At 42.8% G+C, this 23,076-nt stretch overlaps 1 protein-coding gene across 1 annotated transcript in view; it reads right to left on the bottom strand.

Moving 5' to 3' along the window:
- kcnt1b (potassium sodium-activated channel subfamily T member 1b) overlaps window positions 1–19,296 on the bottom strand; it is a 52,810-nt gene extending 33,514 nt beyond the window's left edge. The window contains exon 1 of the mRNA XM_042337399.1: window positions 19,151–19,296. Coding sequence (XP_042193333.1) covers window positions 19,151–19,296 — 146 coding nt within the window. The remainder of the gene's footprint in view (window positions 1–19,150) is intronic.
- Between the last annotated feature and the right edge of the window lie 3,780 nt (window positions 19,297–23,076).

Raw genomic sequence — 23,076 nt, 5'->3', positions numbered from 1 at the left:
GGCTATAAGAGCTCCATATATAACCAGGGTTTTGTCCCTTGTCTGTGAATCAGAAGGTTGTGGGTTCAAGCTCCTCATGAGCAATCGAGACTCGGCCCAGGCTGGCACTCCAGGGCCGTGGAGAGGGAGCGCTCAACTACAGACAAGGCAGGATTCTGGATGCCGACTCCTGTGGGCTCCTCGGCTGTACTGTTCATCAATTTGCTTCCATTTGGGAACCGCCCGGGTGCAGATCCATGGCCGATGGAGGCCGTCTAGCTCCCTGCCCAAAAGAGCTGTCCTTACTGAGTCAGCGGGACCAGCCAGTGTGGCATGCCATTTAACCTGGGTAAAACAGAACCAGAACCAGACTGGAGGAGGTCATGACTATTCTGGCGAATGACGACTATTTCGCCCACAAAATACAGACACTACACTTTACAGTAGATTCTGTGAAGCGCTTTGAGGCGTCTCGAAGACGTGATCAGGTGCTATATCAAATGCAAGGATTATTATTATTATTACTACATGATTCCAGGCCAACTCAATAGACCCTGGGAATAAATCTGGAAGGTGAGAGGAACCCACACAACAGACATGTTGGGTCAACCACATGCTGAATGTTAACACCAGCTCAGTCCTTTTCATTACCTGTTAATAATGGGAAATCCCATTAGAAGCAGAACAAAACAATGGCTGGTGTTAGCAGTTGGCAAGTGAGAGACCCAATTATCAATGGAAACTGGCATTGATCCAAGTTGTCAGACAGATGGGTGGGGAGAGAGGTTAAATAGGGCTTGTCATATCAGCCTGCACATTAATTGTTTCTATTTGAGAGAGGGGGGGAGAGAGAGAGAGAGAAAGAAAGAGACACCCCCCCCACACACACAAGTACGAGATGAACTGATAAGAAAGTGACAAAGTATAAAAGAGAGTGTGTGGGAGAGCGAGAGAGAGAGATGCACACAGAACAAGAACAGTACTTTCAGGCCTTTTGCTACAATAATCAGTTAGAAGGTAATTCATGATCACTGTGATGTAACCAGATACAAGTTATTCATCCCTTCAGGCATACATTGATTAAACAAGTTATTTTTATGAATGTGTCTGGTACCAGGTAATAGATACAGAGGGCAGGTGCCTGGCCACGACTTACATCAGAGACTCTTTGAGGTTTTCTAACCACAGGTACATTAAAAAGACTAAAATGAAGTTTGAACATTTTATGAACAGAACAGAACCCGGGAGATCAAAACTGGTGCTCTAAGCAGATGCCCAATGCTCATCACAAAGCATGATGCACCATTCTTATTCTGTTAACAAAATATAGGCCTTCAGCGTAGACAGTGTATCCCAACCCCAAGAATGGGCTGAAAAATAACTACCATCAGCAAAAAAAAAGGGGAACGATAACTGCTAACTTGAAGTACTGGCTGTCGTGAGGGCATGATCGTCCGATGTACAGCTTTCTTGAATTTGCAATGTCAGCCTGCGCATTAATTGTTTCTATTTGAGGGAGAGAACTGATCTTATCTTTAAGATTTATATATCATAATATAAGAACCGATCTTATGCTTTCGCAACATTTTTTTTTAGTGTTATCGGTTCGACAGAAAACCTTCAAAGTGCGCTTTGGGGTACTAACTGCCACATTCCACCACTGGGGGCCGTGCTGTTTGCCTGTTGCCAACACACCTCCCAACATAACAAACAGCACGGCCTTTCCTCCATCTATTCCTTTCCCATCAAAGCCAAACAAATTCTGGATAATTTATTGAACCCAATATACTGCTCGGGTTTAATCAAAATCGCCTAAAAAAAAAACTAGTCACTAAACTTTGCAGTGAACTATTACCCCCGGAAAGCAATCCACCAATTGACTAACAACCGAGTTGCTATTTGCTGCTTTGTAAACAGTGTGTTGAGGAGTACGGAAACTTGCCTAAGGTTTTGCCCGCCCAGGAACTGAACCCGGGTCCTCTCGCTTGAGAGGTGAGTGCACCAACCTACTACCCACAAGGACTTCCTGGTTTCACGTAAAACCACAGTGAGCGAGGCAGCAACTGACCTGGAGTTGAGCCTCGATGTGCAGCCAGCAAATGGGGCTCAGAAACCCGCAGTGCATCTCATGAGAATGATCCTGGACGAGAGGCTAGCGCAGGGATAATTTAATTCCTTTTTGCCCAAAACACTTCTTTTTTTTTTAAAAACAAAAAAACATTTACAAAACTGCGATTTCAAATGAGCAGAATTGTTTTATTTCAGATTCCGACCAGCTGTTCACACTCAGCCTGACGGCTCCTTTAATCTAGATTTGTAATGCAATGTGCCTCTCACTGCCACAGGGGGCCAAGCAGAAAATGACTGAGTCCCTGTTACTGAGCTGCTTGATCCACTGGTGTCCTCCGTTACTTATCTGGCTCATTCTCAACATCGCCTATAATCCCCCACGTTCCACGCAAGTGCCAGAGGGATCCCAGGACACAGATTTCTTTGAAATAAACAGGCACTTTCTGTCATTATTTAGCTCTACAGCACAACTATGATGAGTGTTGATGACAGTAATTCTGAAACGTGCATCGCATGTGCAAGTCTGATACCCGCAAACCAAATCGAGGGAATTATAGGTGCCATTAATTACGAAAGGTATTATTTGTAGCTTTACTCAACGCACAGCACATAACATATAATAACCCTCACTGTAAGTCTATGGATGTGCTGTACTTCTATTCTGAGGTAAACAGGATCTGTCTTAATGCTACTGTTTGCTGATTCCTTAGTGTCTCCTGCTGGTCACTGAAAGCAGAACCTTTGACTGACGACCTTGGAACTTGCCAGTATTGGGGGGACGGGGATGGTGGTGGGAGAGAAATGGGACTGAATGGATTTCTCTTTCAAAGAGCCAGCACAGGCACCGTGGCCAAATAGTCTTCTTCTGCTTCTAAGTTAAAAATGATTCCATTTTCATCCGACCTATGGAACAATCAGACCTTACGAATAAGCAGAGCAACAAATGGAGTGCAACGTGACATTAACTGTGTCCAGCGATTGACCAGGGCAGGTCCTGAGTGTGAACTAAGCTAGCGGATTCCAGACAGAGCAGCGATCAAGAATTGATGGCAACAGTGAAACATCCTGACCTTGGAGACTCCCTGCCTCAATCCCTCCGCCTCTCCCCTTCTTTACCCCTTTTTAAATCCCACCTTAAGACTCACCTCTTCGATCTCACCTAATGTGAACACTCTCTTGGTTCCCCTCTCGTAAAAGTGATGCATTTTTCCAGTTTCGAAGGTTACCTAGAGTCTAGGGCAGAGTCTTCCCTTTAATACTGTTTGTCCATCTCAATGAGATCCAGTGTATTTTTAACAGGAAATCACTAGGATGCATGTCTGTATTTCACTGATGGCTGTTGTGGATTAAGGAAAATCATTTTTTACGGTAGATCAAGGGCTCCTCAAACACTCTTACTCACTTCATCTCCGGATCCAATTAGCCCAGGATCATTAAACGCAGAGCAGTTCACAAACAGAGGCCAGTCGAGACAATCTGCCGCCCTTGGCAAACGTTTTGTGTCCGAATCCCCACCCTCCTCTTCCTCCTCCTCCCCCTCAGAAGTCGGAGAGGTTGAACGCAGATCATCAGTGGGCTTTAAACACCAGCAACAAATTACATATATATAGTGCCTTTCACGTCAAGAGGACGTCCCAAGGCGCTGGTCTAAAGGGTAATCCGGGACCCTCACCCTTGTCCCACCCGGATAACCTTTGTAGAAGCTGTGACTGGGCGGCTGGGCTTGGCTGATGGACTGACAGTGGGTATGGCTGGGAAGGCAGCTGGAAACTGAGATCGCTCAAGACAGTCGGCCGCCCTCACCAGCTGCCCAGTTTGCCTGTAGTTAGAGAGGTCTGGGTAAGGGAAGGTCAACTCATCTTTCCCGAATACTAGCCAGATTCCAGGAGTCTGAGAGACTGGTACCCAGACACACGAAACCTCCTCATCTCATTAATGCCAGTGAGCAGAGACCTTTGTCTCCTTCGCTTTTGTCTAGAATTTATCCTGACATCAGAGCTGTTCTCAGAACCTGAAACAGCGTCAATTAAAGCAGAATTTTACTTAGGGATTTTCTTTTGTTTTTGGTTTGCTTTTAAGAGCAACAAAGCAAGCCAGCAACCATTATACATGCTCACACAAAAAGATCTTTCTCTTGTTCCGGGTTTCAAACTGAAGCCAATCCTCTGAAAATAGGTTTAAAAATGTAATTAAAACCCAGAGGCAATAATTGCATAAATCAATTGCGCACTATTCCGATGCAGCACAATAAGACGGCACATAGCAGCGACTATGAATAGAAGATAGCTAAGAGTTACTCCAGCACTTTTTACTTTATCCCTTCAATTTTTGGGCATTCAGACGTATCTATCAACACAAGATGATCTGGTTACCTGGCAACAGTACGCAGCACAGCTGTGCGCCTGGATGATGCTGAGTTAATGGGATTATGAAGCCACTTTATGATGTTTCCCTCTGGATATTGATAGCAGTCACAGCGAAACCTGATGGATCATTTTGCAACAAGTCCGTCATAATACACTGTGCGGCAGAAAATCTCGCCTCGCGCTGTGACGAGACGCGATGGCGGGTTTGACCGCAAGCTCGTTCAGTGGCCAACTCGCACCCTGCCTGCTAGCTGGTTCCTGCGCCAAGAGAAAAAAATGGGAGACATCCAACTCATCGCCAGTGTCATTTCCCATCTGCTGTGCATATGCCAAGCAGATCCCCAGCTGACACACAGGAAGTGAGCAGGACAGCTTCGCCCAGTGAACGGGGTACACACTGCAACTGCGGTCTAAGCACGTGTGAGCTGTAGTATAGCCCGTTATAATGGGGCTGCGCTTAACAACCACTCCTCCTGAATTAGGGTGTCAATCCGTGGACGATATGAGCTCAAAGTCCTGACGGGGAGCTTGAACGTTATCGACTGAGCTGGGCTCAAGGACGCGTTAAAGGAGATTGGAGAGAAAAAAAAAAAGAGATTAAAGTATCTGCCAATGAAGTAATGAACTGGTGGCCAAGGCTCAATGAATCTTCTCCTGTCGGTAAATCCCAATATTTATGTAGTGCGGGAAAGTAGCGAAATTGGATTTGACAAAGGACAGCACTCAGGGGATTCATTAGCACCAAAACAATGGCTGGACAGTGACGCTGGACAGTTGCAATGCGGAGTTTTGAAAAGGTTCAGGAAAAGTGCCGTTCCTGCTATAAACTGAACAGTATCCAATTGGACAAGTGGAGTTACACTCAGCTATGATTTCCTGAGTTGGCTGAAGGACAAGAAACACATTTTATTCAACACAAGATTGCAGGCTTTTGGCATATGTGAGAAAACAGTGACGAATTATATGCGACAGTAACGACAATCCTCGCATTTGATATAGTGCCGACTCACAGCGTCGAGATGTTTCACAGTGCCTCACAAGATTTAACTGTGAAGTGCAGTGACCAGGTATTTGTGGGTGAACACAGCAGCCAATTTGATCACAGCAATGTCCCACAAACAGCCATGAGGTGAATCAAACTATTTAATTAGGAGGTTTGGGGGCAGGAGATTGTCAGTCAGGGCACAAGGATAAATTCCCTTCTCTCAAACTGAACTGAAATAGTTTCAATATTTTTGAAAAGGTTTTGAAAGACCAAACCTCAACACAAGGTTCAGTTTCCCAGTTTGATGCTGCTGCCAACATCATTGCCAGTGACGTTCAACTGATGTGCGGTCCTGAACTTTGCAAATTCAGAATTCACTTTGCGAATGCTTTGCTTTGCCTACACAACAGAGGGTTATTATATCGTGTTACTCGGAGACCGATCATAGGATAATGAGAAGTTCACTGTGTTAAATGCAGACAGGCGCTTGAATTCATTCAGGGTCGACAGTGAACACTCAGCTCCTCAGATTGGATGTGATCTGCACCAAGTCACTGCACGATTTGTAGGAAGTTGGCTTATGTGACGTACAGGCAACTTTGTCCGATCAGCAGTTTTTGCTCCTGCCTAACCCACTGATTCCCAAGCTGGTTCTGTTCTTGGGTGGGATGGAGATGCTTCAGAAATCACAGTGTTTGCTTTTCATGACAATTTCTCTCTCCAGGTTACAAGTTCTGGAGAACATTCGTTACCTATAGGTGCAACTTTTAGGTCCAAGAAACTTGGTCTGCATAAACCAGAAGACTGTCGGGAGTTTTCCACAGCATTGAATTATTGTATTAGGGACATACACTGTCAACATTCATCCCATCCGTTTGAGAATTTATTGTCACCGTACTGCACGCCTCTCACCAGCTATAGCTTTTTATGCCCTGGATACAAAGTAAAAGCTACATTTTTATTGGACTGTTCAGAGCGTTTAAACCACAGCACCCAACAGTGCATTCTATCATCCTAACTACCATGCGTGAAAAAAATTCTCCTAATCTCCCTCTTTGCGAGTTTACCATCTGAACTATCTTAAATTGAGGCAGTGAAAATGTACACTGAATTCTCTCGTTTTGTGCAGCTCTCAACTCAACTTGGATTCGAGGCTGGCACAAAGGCGCTGCAGATGATTTCGAAGGGCCCGCCTGCGAGCATGGATGTCAGGGTCAAAGCTGGATGGTGTTACAGTCTCTGAATTGTACTCATCCCCCAGAATTACGTTGTGCAATTTGGACCGGCTCGAAACATATTTTCTTAAATGGACATTGACTGCAGCAAAGTTGAGCTCCTGGAATTATAGTAATACTCCTTGCATTTGATACAGCACCTTATAATAACAATAAAAATCCTTGCATTTGATATAGCACTTTTCTATATCAACTGCAAGATGTCTTCAAGACGTCTCAAAGCTCTTCACAGAAATATACTGTAAAGCGAATTGGCTGTGTATTTTGTTGTGTTCGCCTGGCCAGTCCCAACACACACGAAATATCATATACCGAGCCATTAATCATCAATTATAATCGAAGAGCTGGAATTAAGTACCAGAGTTACAGAAGCCGGTGGTGAGAATGTTATTAATGTATTCAAGATACCTCAAAAATATAGGTACACCGACAGAACAGACAGTTTAGAATTAATTTCTTTACACAAACAGTGAATATGTGGAATGGATCACCTAGGGAGGCGGTGGAGGCAGATTGTGCCAGCAAATGCAAATGGGAATTATATAGCTGTTTCATGAATAAATCAATTGAGGGGTATAAAAGTTAATCGCATAAATTTCCTTTTTTTTAAAAAAAAAGTTTTCTTTTTAAAACTTCGGTCAGACGGCCGGGAAAGGTTTTTGCTATTCTTGAATCCCACACCTTTGTGAAAACTGGGAGGTACAGATGCCGTTTAAGCCTTTACTGCCTGGAGTGGTCACCATTTCCGAGAGAATAAACAGCTCTCAATTCCCAAATTACAACCAGCAAATTGAATGTAAGAGTCGAGATAGAGGACAGGAAATCAAATCAAACATCCGAGAGAGAGCAGGAGTATGGGAATTAGTGACAGATATAGGGTAACCACGTTATAACGTGCCTCATTGGAGCGCCAGGTGACTTGTAACGCAGGTGTCCTTTGGAATTGGTGGTAAAGAAAGCTCATCTCTCTGCATTTCATTTCAGCGGTGCATTCCATGTACAGGCACAGAATGCGACGTCAACAGCAACTCGATGCCTCGCCGGGTGCCTTTTTAATAATGAAATAAATGATAATCGGTGCATTTGATATAGCGTTTGATCACGTCTTCGCGACGTCTCAAAGCGCTTCGCAGGATGTACTGTAGAGTGAATTGACTGTTTATTGGTGGCAGTCAATTCCGCTTGACCCGCCACTTCGTTTTTGCGTGAGGGTCCGAGTTCATGAACCCAAAAAGCATCAATGAGATTGGCCTGTAGCTCCAGTAGGGCGTAGGGTGTGGGGGTGGGAGGGGGGGAATTACGAGCACAGCCAAGATGGGTCAAAAATAGCCTCAATCTGTGCTGTAAACCTTGTACAATTTTATGAGGAGTGCGTCAGGTTGTAATGTTACAGGATGCACTGTTACACGTGCACTGCAGATTGGCAGTCACTCAGCAGAGGTACCCAACTAATAATCAAGTTCACAGCAGGAAGATCCTTTTACATTTTGCATTGGAGAGGAAATTTCAGCATCTGGCTGTGAACAGTCAGACTGGCTGGGTATTGCGCTGGAGTAATTTCCCAATCTTCAACACAGGTGAGAGAGAAAAGAAGCCCTAGAAATGCCATTCGCTGCTGACGTAACCCATTAATTCTGCATCTGTGCAGGTTGCTGGAGGAATTGAGAGCACCTTTAAATAATTCTGGGCAGGCATTGCAACTCTGCCAAGTCTTATGCAAATGACAAGGCATCTAATTTTGCATGGTACGAAGATCGATCACTCCAGCAGCATTACTTATCACATCCGCAGAGGAAGCAACGCACTATTGATTGGCTTCCTGATATTTCCAGTAACTCGAAAAACTACCAATTACACAACCTGCCATCCAACTGATGTTAGTATTCCGAGCGGGCAGAGAAATGATAACAATTCACCATCCCCGTTAAGCACAGTGTTGGTGCTTACACTAGCTACAGTATTTGGAAATTAGATCACTTTGTTTAAAATCGAGTGTCTGAAGGTCCACAAGCTCTGGTCAAGATTCAATACAGAGGTTACACGACCCTTCCAGTAATGTGCATTTGTTGATGAATTCACTGTGTGTTTTTCCAGAGATGCATGCTCGAGACTGACTGATGTGTTTCGACTCTTGGGGTGTATAACGTATTGCATTGTTGTACACAATACAACACAATCGTAAGCAAAGATAATCATCACAAGGCAAAAATCTGGATTTGCAGAAGTTCACATCAATGAGACGGTGGCAATATTTGAAAAGGAGAAGAGTTTTCCCCCCACCATTGTCTTGGCCAGTAATCCTCCAGATAAAACTGATTAATAATCTGTGAAGCACTTTGAAATGATTTAATGTCTTCAAGCATTATCGAAACAAATTCTTTCGAAAGTCCGCTACAGCCCCTACGTTTATAAACATAAAAGACTTTTATGCAACTGCATCTCAGGGAGTAATATAAGTGAATCATTTGAGCCCAAATAAGATTTAATGGGCTATTCCCTCCCAGGCATATTACCCGAGTTCACTCACCATCAAAGGAAATTCAGTGGAACATGTCCATTTAGACAGGTACCACTTCATTACCCTCTGCATCAAAATCTAATTTACTGAACAAATGCCATAAGCATAGAAATGTCAAAATGTAGATGGTGATATACTACTGGCAGGTGACATTTCATACAACCCAAAAAACTTCCTGCCCCCGGCAAATCTCAAACACATTTACTCCCAAAGGAAAATGTTCCTTAAAATCAGCCATACTTCCAAACCTTTCACCCTGAAATAAATAATTCATGTTTCAATAACATATTTTGGTGTATAAGAATCTGTATCGTTGATGAGATGATTTATTACTGGTGGATCAACTTTGTTATGCAAGAATAGCTTTGACTTACTTTTATATCGTGCCTTTTACATTGGGAGGGTGCGTCAAAGTGGTTCATACAACTGGCTGGGAGCCTGAACCTTTGGGGGTGGGGGGCAGGAGGAGGTGGACATAGAGGCTCACTTTAGGGCTGAAGTGGTTTTCAGAAACCCAAGTGGGAAACCGTAAAGGGTACAGAGTTCCACACAGTTGGCTCAGTGGCATGCAATTTCACAAGGTAGAGATTACAGATGAGCAGCTAATGTGCTGACTGATAATTGGCACTGGTGCTGGTTCAATTGCTAATAGTGGAAATCTTCCATCTCCAAATCTCCAATAATATTAGAAATTTGAATTGGCAGCCAAGTGCTTTGTTATCTTGCCAAGTACGCAATGGTGCTGTGGTTGGGTGAGCAGTCAACAACTTTACCAAGGAGCCGGGGTTAGGAATGCATGGTATTTTTTTGTACCGCATGTTAAAAAAAAAACTGATTTAATGGTGCACAGATTGTAATTGTGGTTTGATTAAAGCGGTCTTGACGGCAGTGGAGTTCTAACTACTCTGTTGCTGTGGAACAATGAGTTGACAGCTTGTATTGTTAACATTCCCTCAAACAAGGAAGGAACTCCCAAAGGGAGAATAGTCTCGATGAAACAGGAGAAATGTCCAACAGGCAGTCAATGAAATGAATCACATAGATGGGATCTTGACTTAAAGTCTTATCCAAAGAACAACACCTCTGACAATGCAGTTGTGCTTCTTCAGCAGTGCATTGAAGTGTCAGCTTGGAGGACTGTGAGTTCAAAATCCTGACCGTAGGGCTGGAACCCACATTCTTCCGATTGAGATAGCGAGAATGTTACCAACCAAGTCAGGCTGACGCACATCGCAACACGGACCAGTAATTAATGTGTGTTTTTAAATCAGTTACTGTCATTTCTTTGTAGGCAGGGTACAGAAGTTTGCACTAATGCCGCATCCCAGCTAAAAATACACAAGAGTTGATCCTTGGAATATAATGCAAACTCAGAGGAAAGCAAGTCACAGCTCCAAATGCCTGAATGTGGATAGAGTTTACTAACACCCACTCCACACAGCTGTTGTCGACAGAGTAGTGAGCAGCTGGTATTGATAGCATCAAAACCGTCAGCTAAATAAAACTGACTCTTTGATAATCAGGCACTAAAGTTGCTCAGCTAACAACAACAACTTACATTTGTAGAGCGCCTTTCACGTCAGGAACTCGTCCAAGACGCAATAACTGAGTCCCACAACCTAATCACCGACCCGCAGATATTCATCCCGGGCAAGTTCAGCATTCAGAGAGAAGGAAAAATTAGATTGAAATAACTAATGGTCAATTGTGCATGTGATGAAGAGAAAAGGAACCTTGCTCTTGATCTATGCTCTTCTGTTGATCTTTGGGGCCCTCAAAGCCACTCGTTGACTGCAGTCAACTCTTCAGAGCATTAGCAAAACCTCAGTCAGCTGCTGATTTTATATGGACACTGAACTTTGATGAATGCGCAATAAATCCCCAAAGGAACACAAAGGAACTGGTGCAAAGATGAAGACTAGAGCACCATTTACTGTCCTCTGAAACAGAGGTATTGATGACTACCATCATTTTAAAGTGCTTAGCATGGTGGTATCATGGCCTGACAGTGGAGTGCAGATCCACTGTAGGTCACTCTAGCTCCACTAGACAGTGGAGTCCTGTAGCTCAGTGGTTAGAGCACTCACCTCGCAAGAGAGACCTGGGTTTGATTCCCGGCAGGGTGGAACTCTGGGCAAATTTTCTTACTCTGCACACCTCTGTTTACCTAGCAGTAAGTAGGAACTTGTTGGTTAGTCGATTAGGGATCGCTTTTCCGGGGGTAATAATTCCTTGTAAAAAAAAAATATTAAATAAGTCACTCAATCCACAAATTGTGGGACACTGCTGTGAACAATTGGCTGCCGCCTTTCACCCATAAAATATACAGTCAATTCACTTTACAGTATATTCTGTGAAGCATTTGGAGACGTCTCAAAGACGTGATAAGGCTCTATATCAAATGCAAGGATTATTATTATTATTATCATCATCATCTCGGACACTGCTTGATAATGAGACCCAAATCAGACAGACAGTCTATAAAGCCTTCAGTCTGCAGTCCCTTAATCCCATTCATCCTTTTTCCTCCATTAAAACAATGGAGGCAGCGATAAAACAATGCAATTATCCAATACAATATGCTCACTCAGGGAACAAGTCCAAAGCTGCCCACTCAGATCATGACAAAACACCACCGGGTTCCACAAACCTTTAAGGCAGCAAAAAGCAAAAGAGATCTACCAGTTTAATTGGCTTCCATTATCTATTAAAGTGCCTTAATTCTGTATTCAGCACCATGTCCACCAACAGTTATTAACCACTTGTATTAGTCATACCCTCTGAACAGTGAATAGATTTGAAAATACTTCTATGTAAAATAACCTTGGCTTTTTGTAAAAAGCCATGGTTTTGATAATGTGCAGATTAAAGGCTTCCTAGTTAATTGCATGGTTTAATGAACAAGGTGTGAATACATTGCAGTTCTTTTGTCTATTCCATGCTTAGGATGGAGAGATGAAGAGGTACCTTCGTTTTTTAAAATTGCTCAGCTTTAAAGAGTCAAAGAAACTTTTCAGCTTCTAAACTTGAGCTAAAAAAAGACTCAGCTCAGCTTCAGACTCAGTGAACCACTGGGGTTTTACATCGTTACTTGATGTCTGTCGTACTTTGTCATGCATTCAGACTTCCTTAAAAAAAAGACTCTAAGGAGTTCACTTAAGGGATCAGCTTAAGAGATGGTAGATGGGGCACTCTTAAAAAGACAAAAAATTTCCAATATCGCGGTCTTGAAAGATGCTATTTCTATTTTCAACGCACAAAAGACTGCCCTGATAAAGTCCCAGTTCTTCCCTTTGTTGCTCTGCTATTCAGTCCCTAATTTTACCCCCGGGAAGAAAGCCATGCCACTCATTTCTTTCGACAGAATAGAAGAGATGGCAATAAATCAGCTTGCACAGAATTCCTAACAAAGGGTCATAGATTTACAGTCTTATCCTGCAACCGGGCTGCAATTGTTTGGCTTTAAAAAATACCTTCAGTCTTTCTGTTGCAGCATTGCATAGTATTGCGTTTCGCCAACAAAATACACAGTCACTTTACAGTGAAGCGCTTCGAGACATCTCAACGACGTGATAAGGCTCAAATGCAAGGATTATTATTTTGCTGTAGGAGAGAGCTGCTTCGGCCAGCATTTTAACCTAGCTGCATATTTGTAGCTACTCATTAATGTCTAACATGACTGCATGGAGAGCTTGCCATTTTATGTTTGAGGGGGTAACAGCAGCAACAGAAAATGCTGCTCTTTCGCTGTATATTTGCATCAGCATCTTTGCTGCGCCAGGGAACCATTGATGTAATCAAAACAGACCGGTTGAGACATTCCTGAACATTTTTTCATTTGCTCCATCTTCAAACACTTCGAGACATTCTCCTGACGTGAAAGGCACTAAAATGCAAGTTGTTTCAGTTGTTATTTTTTTTAAAAAAAACAACCCACACATCTCTCTGTGATGAACATCGTGAATTCTGGCACAGAGCAAGTTAATCTTAGCAGCACCATTGAGGAGCTGCAATTGTTTCAGGCTGCACTACAGCCAGTTGAACGGAAAGCTAGCATCTGGCAAATCTAATTGGAGTTTGGAAGGAATTTATTTACAGAGAGGGGAAGGTGTCGAGAATATGGAACTCACTGCTGGAAGCTGTGGTTGAAGCAGAACACATCCATGCCATTTCAGAGGAACCTTTCTCAGTGTGGCTCCTTGAGTTTTCCTCACGATGTGAAAGGCACTATACCAATGTCACGTCTTGGGTGTCTAACCAACACTATATTTTTAACAGTGATGCGTCTTTCACTTCCAATGTGCGGTCAACCAGTTTCCAATGTGTGCATCATCGCAAACTTCTTTCCCCTCCTCCTACATATCACACAGCATCCCTGAAAAACTAACCAACGCTATCGTGATGACTGCCCCCTGCACGTTAGTGTTGCAACACACAGAAGCAGCAGATACCTGAACTAAACAGAGAAATATACACATGCTTTTTTTTTTGATCAGCCGGGTGACTGTACTTTGTTTATTCATTTCTCAAAATTATTTGAGGCAAAGAATTTTACATCATCTTAACTCTGGGGGGAGAGATGTCAGACATTAATTTGTCTCATGGCTGTTTGTGGGACATTGCTGTGTGCAATTGTGCTGCCGGGTTTGCCTATAAATACAGAGGCTCAATTTCACAGTAATTCCCGTGAAGCGCTTTGAGACGTCCTTCCTACGTGATAAGGCGTGATATACCAACACAAGATCCAAAGATGATTATTCCTGAGGTTGGGCCCCAAAACCTAAATAAAAATCATTCTCAATAAGGCTCCACACGACTCAATGCAGATCCACTGAATCGTGATGTGCTTCAGTGAACAGCCCATTTCATAGCTGGCATACATGAGCATCAAAGACCATCTGCTTTCCAAAATCTTATTATAAAAATTACAGTAAAATGCTGGCCATCATTGCTGCATTTTGGAATAGTGGTTAAAGATATTTAAAACCTTCCAAAACTAAGACCCGCCTGGCAGTGTAGATAAAAGCAATCTGATTCAAGGTTGCTGAACAATTAATGGGTTTTGAGAATTTCTCTTTCATTAAGTGACTTACAATTTCTGCAAGAACGCGGAGCTGTTTCATTGATCCCGTTTCCTTCCCCTCTGATATCTCAGGCATTTGTTGATGGTCTCTTTTTGTCTCTTAATTCATTTCCTGCTCAAAATGTAATGTGCAGTATTTTGTACTGTCCTCGCAAACTGAGGCTTGGATGTTTCAAAAAAAATCTTCAGCTCATTTGCTTTCACCCCTTCAGAATAACATCATCTTCCCATTTACTACTTCCCATTTCCCATTTAATTAAATCCGCTCCAAAAATGCAGCACGTCCCCAGCACCGCCCTGCAGTGTCGGCCTACACAGAATATTTTTTAAAATGGTAAATCTGGGTAGGTAAGATTAAACATTAAAGTTTATAAAAACACAGGCCTGGAAATGAAAAGCAGCCAGTGTTTCACCCACAAACTATACAGTCAATTCACTTTACAGTATATCCTGTGAAGCGCATTGAGACGTCTCAATGATATGGTAAGGCCCTATATCAAATGTAAGGATTATTATTATTATTATGCTAGTGATCCAGATTTTATTTAGGCCTGTAGTCGCAATATTTTAGTTTTAATATTATAGATGATGTATGTGATGATGTTCGAATAGTTTTTCTATGGTTCTGTGCTGTGGGATTACATCTACGAAAGAGAGGCATCATTGCTTTTGATATCAAGACAACTCTGGAGTGCACTCTATTGAATCCCGCTGTTCACACAAGGCAGTTTTCTGAATAAATTTGTCAGCTCAAAATCGTTGATATAATGGAATGGATGTTTCCAATCACCATTAGTCACAACGGCAATGTTTAACGATTTTATAATCCAACACTAATTAATGAATTCTTACAAGAGACACTTTGTACTCTGAAGTCAATCGGTGATGAAGAAGCCAGTGGCATGGAATCTACAGCACTGCAGTGTTAAACTGGGTTTGCCCCTCGTCAGTGAACAGGAGAGGCCAGTAAATTATTCAGTATGATTACATAAGTTCAGAACCATAACTGAACAAAAAAGTAATGACTTACTGAAAATAACCCTTAGGTGAATCAATCGCACATTGTTCTATGAAGCTTGGGACATGTGTCAGCCTTGCTCGGTTGCTAGCACTTTCACTGCAGACATAATAGGTTGGAGCGAGGCAATAGGGTGCTCAAGTCCTGGAGTGAACTTGGCACTCAAAGACTAGCATGTCACCCTAATACAGTATTAATTATATTAATACTTGCAGTTGATATAGACTTTATCATGGTGTTGAGACGTCACAAAGCGCTCGACAGAATACATTGTAAGGTGGATTGATTTGTGTATTTTGTGGGCGAAAGGCGGCAGCCAATTGCACTGTCTGGAAACAGTGCCGGGTGAGTGCTCTATTGTTAAAGTTGCCATTCTTCAGATGAGACATTAAAACAAGGTCCTTTCTGTCTGTCAAGGTGGTCATTAAAGATCCCGCGACTCTATTTTAAAAGAAAAAAAAGTTCCCCAGTGTTTGACTCAACAATCCACACGTTAAGAAATAAAATGACCATTGACTTCATGGCATCTGCACAAAATTGGCTGCTGCCTTCACCTACAAATGCACAGTCACTACACCTTACAGAAGACAAGGCAAGTCTGTTGGGATCTAACAAGGTGTAATATCAAATTTGGAGTTTCTTTTAAATTTAAAAAAAATGCTACAAGTCAAAGTAATCATTCCAAATGAAGCAAATCCTCTATTTTCAAAGCAATGGCAAAATAAAGTTGAAAGCTTATTTCCAGGAAGGGAGTCATCAGGGAATGGTTAAACGAAGGTTAACAGTAACATACAAAGACTCCTCAATAATCTCTTGATACTTGCCAGGTGTATGGATTTGCAAGACTATGATGAGTACATAATGATCTCAGAGCTAACAAGCAGGAAGTGACTCTTTTGGCCCTCGGTGGGTTTGCCGATTAGAAACTTCAGAACCTCACTCAAAGTAGCCACTTCCCAGCGTGAGACAGTGGAGAGAAAGGAAGAGAAAGTGTGGGATGGTGGTGGGTGGGAGAAAGGGGAATCTGTGAAAGGAATTGTGGTAACTTTTGCAGGTAATAATAATAATCCTTGCATTTGGTATAGCACCTTTCACAAAGGGAGGACAATCCTGAAGTGCTTCACAGGATTTTCTGTGACCCAAATACACCTCGGTCAAATCCACCCAGAAGTCGTCTCAGACCCTGATCTCAAAATCAGGGGCCTCCTGACTGCATTCCGATTTCATGATAGCTGGAGGCGAGACGTTTCAGAAGGATGTCCCTTTTGGAGGGTGGTGATTTGGGGGGAGGTACAATATCTTACAGATTAGTGGATTGGCAATCAGAAAAAGGGCATCATCAGGCAAACAACCAAAGTCCCCTTTGGCACATGGGCGAGCTCCAAAATTTAGCATTTTCATTTTTAGAGACGCATTCAAATTCATTCTTAAAATTCACGCCACCGTCAGTGCAGATTCAGAGGCTGGGAATCCCCCGAGGTCAAACCTTGTAATTAAATAGCCCTCAAATTAAAGCAAGAATTGGGTGCCGGCCGGAGGGGGGTAAATGTTCTTATTCAATTTCACACTCGATTTGGAAGCTGGAGCTATGCTCTGTGTTCAATGGCCTCAAATTAAAGCAAATTGAAATTTCCAAATATTTTGCGTGATCTTCAACTTTAAGGCAATGGCCCCAAGACTAACACTGATGAGAAATGTGGGGCTTCTATTTCTAACTCTTCCCACCCCTTCCCGTACCTAAGTTGTTTGTGGCAGAATTTAAGGCAAGCTGGTCTCAGCAATCCCTCGATTTCAATCTACCTTGCAAGTTGCTTTGGAGGCAACTTCACCTTGCCAAGGAGTATGGACCATTCGAAGTAAACGTTCAGTGAATAAACACATTAAACCCACACCAGAAGAATGATCACAACTCACTCTGCACGATAACTAACCCACACAGCACTCTATTAACTCCCAAAGGCAAACATGATCAACGTTAGTCAACCTTTTGCAGGATTAATTTTTAATACTCAGCATTATGTGGTCACGTGATTTATAATATTCATCTCACTAATGGTCTCGACTAATGGGTTTGTGAGTTTATCACTCCTGCTTTTCTGATGGGCTCCTTTGCAAGCGTTGCATAGAATCGGAGAATGATACATCAAAAATGCAGGCCGTTCTTTCAAACAAGTGCTAGTGTTTATACTCCACACAAGTCTCTCATTCCCCTATACCACTCTATTCCCTTCTGCCTCAACTATGCATCAAATTTCCTCTTAAACAAATTGAATGGCTTTTGCTTCAACCACTGTTGAATATCCAATATGATCTCCATTTGCAATGGATCTGCTCTACATACTTTATAGAACATGGTGATGGTGAAAAACAGACAATAAATGTATTGCACTACAACGTACAGTCACCGGTAATAAACCACTCACCTCGGCTTTGCAACATCAATTTGCATTTATAATGCATCTTCCACGTTGGTCTCAAAGCACTCAACAAATATTGAGCTTGACAGACTGCAGAGAATGTTACAGTGGGGAAACAGGCCATTCGCCCAACCATATAATTGGCTGCCGCGTTTCGCCCACAGAATATACAGCCAATTCACTTTACAGTATATTCTGTGAAGCGCTTTGAGATGTCTTGAAGACGTGATAAGGCGCTATGTCAAATGTAAGGATTATTATTTTTATAACTAGTCTGTGCTGGTGCTTATACTCCACATGAGCCCCCAGTCCTCCCTCTTTATGTATGTTTGGGGTGGGGGGGGGGGGGGGTTTGAAGGGAGGAAAAGGTAGCAAGGTGTAGTAGATCGAGAAGATCTTCCAGAGGAAGGTGGACTTTGGTTGCGACTTCCACAGTCCATTGACTTTACTGTACCTTGGGTCCAACACGCCCAAAGTCAAATATTCAGGACCATCCAAAGGAAGTCTCAAGTTTTTAAGTCCAAGTTTTAAGGGAAGAGAGAAGTGCTGATCAAAGGGGGCAGAAAAACAAACGTCAACTCATGCAAGTTTTGAGGAACCTTCTAACTATTGGGTTACAAACTCTTATCTCGCTTCAGGGAATGGTGCAAGGAAAGAGAAAATGAGGAGGAGGGGAAAAAAAACAGGAATATGCAATGGAATCTGTCAACACTAAATGTGCAAAAACTATTTTCTGACTATGGATGGCTAAAATCAGAACTGTAAAAGAAATTACAATAGAAGGGTAAAAAATACACTCATTGAAGGTGTTTGTAGCTCAGGAACCGGATGTGGGGAGGGGAAGAAAGGAGGCTCATGCAATAAGAACTTGAGTGGCGTCTCTTCCCCTCCTCCAACCGCAGCATGTTACTTACAAAACCAAACACTCTCAAATCCTGTCTGAACATCAAACACTGATCAGGCAAATTAACATTTAAAGCCTGATTTTGCATTGCTCCTATGGATAGGATCAGTCAGCATTTTGACTGCTATCTCTTGGGAGCTTAATATTTGCAGTTCTAGTTTATTTGCACACAAAAAAAATTACATTTAATCTTCATTGCCATCAATAGCTATAACAAGCCACTTCAAACCTCACACCCTCCATCCTCCTTACAAGGAAAGACGCAAATTGCAGCAGCGTCCTTTAAGAATACATAGCCCTCTTTTACCAACATATGGGTTATGTAACAATTTATTCAATTGAGCAGGAATACCAACAACCAGATAATAAAGTCTTGTTATTAAACTGTCAGGGCACTGTGCGGTATTCAAACGCAGCTGCATGTCTTATACATAAGAGGATGCGAGCATCACATTCTAATAGCAATGCTGCACCATCTAACCACTGTGCAACCAGTTGTACTTCGGTTACTCTGCCTGCATCCTCTGTATAAACAGAGGTGTTGGTTCACAATCGCAAATGTGGTTCTGCAGTACCTTTGTCCATGGTCACTGCCAACAGATCCCATCCTCCGAGCTGACAAGACAGAATTATTTGCAGTTGGATTCTTGGTTTTCCGTGGGATTGCTTTCGCCACAGATTCTGGCTCAGAAGAGGAAGGCTTCAGCTTGGTTCCTGCCATGATTCAGGCTGCAAGCACTTGCTTCAGTCTCATTTGCTTGATGAAATGTGTGCAAACAAACACACACTTGCTCTCTGTCTCTCACACACATACACACACAGAGCAGTCAATGCACTGAACACAACACTGCAGGCAGCTACCATCTGTTCTTTAATTTGGGGCATCTTTTTCTCCCTGTACTCAAAAATGGAACGGTCCGGTCCAGATATTTTCTCTTCTTTGTGATGACAAGATTTTCGTTTTTTTCCCCCCCAAAAAATAACACTGGTTTCTGGAGGGTGTTTCCAGCTCATTTCGATAAGAGCTAGTTTCCACGGCAGATGGTTAAGAAAAGGTGAAATTGCCCACAGAAAGCACAAGAAACACTATATAAAACAGCATTTCTTTCCATTGCAGAGTTTCCCTAGCCAACCAAGTGCTATTTTTTCCCCACCCCAAATAAACACTTAATTATTTGACTACTTAGAAATAACTCAATCAACCAGTTTCTACGTTATTCAGCTTGTAGAATACTCCTAAATAGGGAGAAGCATCTGAAGGTTGATTTTGGATGAAATTCACACGGCCAGATCATCAGTCCAAACCCAATCCTTAGACTTTCAGAAGTTCGACTCTCCAAAGTGTTCAGCAGATCCAGGAGTCTCTGAACAGCAAATCGGTGATAGGAACAGGAGTAGGCCATTCAGCCCCTCGAGTCAGTTCCACCATTCTATTGGATCATGACTGAACGATACCTCAACTCCAATCACCCGCTTTTGCCCCATGTCCCTCAATACCCTTACTTAAAAATCTATCCATGTCGGACTTGAAAATGTGAATGAATCCAGCATCCACAGCCTTTGGGGGGAGAGAGGTCCAGATTTCAAGCAAGCTGCCACATGTCCAATGATCTTCTCCACCGTGTGTGCGAAGGAGAAAGTAAATCACAAATAAACCCCAAGAACTTTGATTCACTTCTTTAAAACTACCAGTAGTTTTGTAAGCTGCAGGGTTATCCCTGAAGAATAGTGGGCAGGGGCGAGGAAGGCAACTTTTTTTTTTACCCCCGTGCCTACAAAATAGTCTCTACACTTTACAGTAAATTCTATGATGCATCCTTCCTGAGGCGACACATCCAACGCATGGATTAGTATAGTATGTAAGCGAAGAGTTGATCCTGAACAGAGAGGCTCATCTGTATGTCAGCTCAGCTCAGTTGGTATCAGGTCCAACACCACCACTGTGCAATGCTATTCTGTGGGATGGGTGCTTTATAAATGTAAGTTGCTTTCGTCTCCAGGTGAGAAATTTGCACGTACAAGCCACACCTCAAGCAAGGGCTTGACTTGAGTTTACGATCCTAGGTAGACACCCATGTGCAATAAGCTCTACCCCACGTGAAGGGCGCTATATAAAGGCAAGTTGCTGTTGTGTTGTGCTGGGGGATTGGTGCATCACTGAGGTTCTGCATTTCGTTGAGACTTCAAGCCGAGCTCCCGTCTGCCTGACACTTCAAAAAGGAGGCAATTTTTCTCTAGTTCCTGGGCTAACGGTTCTCCAAGATACAGTAATGGGTTGTTCACTTCATAGCAATACGTTGGATCTAGTGGATGCAAATTACTTGCCATGTTTGCCTACAAAAAGTCATTACATTTAGCAATACAGAAATGATCTCGAGCATGAATACATTTTGATGCAACACAGTACTATAAAAATGCATTCCACGTTAGTAGAACAGGAACATACTACACAAAATTACTGTGCAGCACAACAAACCTCAACAGCTTGAGTGCAATATGTGCCTGTTCAGTGATTTCAGGATACAGAGGAAGCTTCAAATGATCGTGCCATCATTAACGAAGGTTATAAGAGTCGGGGGGAACAGGAAGATTTTACTGCACAATCGATTATGTAGAGGCAGTTTTAATATATGTAATGTCAGGGTGGCACAGAGAGCAGGAACAGACCAATCTGTAACTATATCTGCTGGTACATCTACTTGGCCCTATTGTACTCCTCAGTGGGGCTCATTTGCCCCTCTCACTCCAGAGTTTGATGGTGGGACTGGCCTATATTGCTGATTAAAGATGTTGGTGATCGACAACAGCAGTGAGAGGAGTCATCCCACTCTCAGCTCCTGTTAACCCTGCAAGCCACAGCCCTCACGGGTTGGGTGGGCCTAGCTGAAGAAGCAGCAGGAAAGCTTGCCAGACAACAGACAGGGTGCAGATTCCCCACATGGTGTCATCTTGATCTTTTTTCGTAACATTGGAACCAGTGATCACCTTTAATCAGCAATATAGGCCAGTCCCCACCATCAAATTCTAGAGTGAGAGGAGCAAATGAGCCCTGCTGAGGAGTGCGATAGGACCAAGTAGATGTACCAAGGAGATGTAGTTACAGATTGGTGCTTTCAATGGCAAGCTTTGCGGTTTTAGCTGGTTAGACTCCAGCAGTGCCCCAAATTACACTCTGGGGTCTCCAGGCCTTGGCTCTTGCCAGCCTTCACCAATACTCTCCGGAATTAGATAAGCAGGATCCTCCAGGGAAAGAGCATTCCAAACCTTGGAATTTCCATACGTAGGTGGTATGCATGGAACATGGTTTGGTTAGTTTGAAGCATGGTGATGGGTTTCGGCATGTGTCAGGCACCCGGCTGGCCCTAAAAAAGCTTGTGGAGAGAGGCACATGGGTCGGAGTTAATGGTGAGAGTTGGGACAAGTCAGAATGGTCGATAGACGATGTGTAAGCAGATCCAGAATAAAATGCAGAGGCTAGACTAAAGCAGAAAGGAAGACACAAGAGATTACAAATAGCCTTGGTACATGGAGGATCATAACACCACAACCTAAAGCATTGATAAATGTGGCCAATAATTCCCTCATTTAATTTCATCTCATCAACTCAGTTCTTACTTTATTATTCAGTGAATTAATAAATTATTTAACAAAATTGGTCATTTGAAATAAAAAACAAGTTAAGATACATATATACACACACACTTTCTTTTAAAAAAAATCTAGATTAGAATAAATGAATATAATCGCTCATTCATTTAATTGAGGGAGCCCATTCAATAATTAAACCCAGTCAGTATTGACTTTGTGATACATTAAAAGACAATAATTTGTTCTGCCACCTCTCCTGAAGCCCTGAGGTGGTACTGGTGTATAGATTCATGCGACCAGTCAGGGACCACTTTCCCTTAAGCAGGCGTTATTCAAAAGGAACCTCAACCCCAAGGGGCCTCGTAGCTCAGTCTGATCCAACCCTCATCCACGCACCTCAAGCAAGACGTAGCTGGAGAGCAATACAAATTGGTTGAATTTCTCCTCCTAAACCTCTGCCACCAAGTCTGGTTATAGAGTTCTGACTGTTATCAAGCTAACTCTACAAGGAGCAGGGCTGTTTCAAAGCCAGCACAGACACGATGGGACAAAAATCACCTTCTGTGCTGTAAATTTCTAATGACCGAGCCTGGTATGTGCCCAATCTGAATACAATATTACATTTGTAAAGCGCCTTTCATGTCGGGAGGACGTTCCAAGGCGCTGGACAGTCAAGGCGGGGGAAGGGGGTGTTAGAATCAGCAAACTTGGAGGGCAGCGAAGGAAGGAGGGTGGATGAAGGCATGGTCGAAGAGGAGGGTCTTGATACGTTCCTTGAGGGAGGCAAGCGAGGGACCAAGGCTATTATACCCGCAAGACAAACTTGCTACACCATTGGGTAGGGTGCATAATTCTTTGTTAAAAACTTTCCAGTCAGTCATATAAGAAAGAAGTATTGTACAACAGCCTGTAA

This window comes from Callorhinchus milii, unplaced genomic scaffold, assembly GCF_018977255.1.
Source record: "Callorhinchus milii isolate IMCB2004 unplaced genomic scaffold, IMCB_Cmil_1.0 Scaffold8, whole genome shotgun sequence".
In the NCBI taxonomy this organism is placed as follows: domain Eukaryota; kingdom Metazoa; phylum Chordata; class Chondrichthyes; order Chimaeriformes; family Callorhinchidae; genus Callorhinchus; species Callorhinchus milii.
The sequence above is the reverse complement of the archived record's forward strand: the minus strand, read 5'-3'. Positions and strand labels throughout refer to the sequence as shown.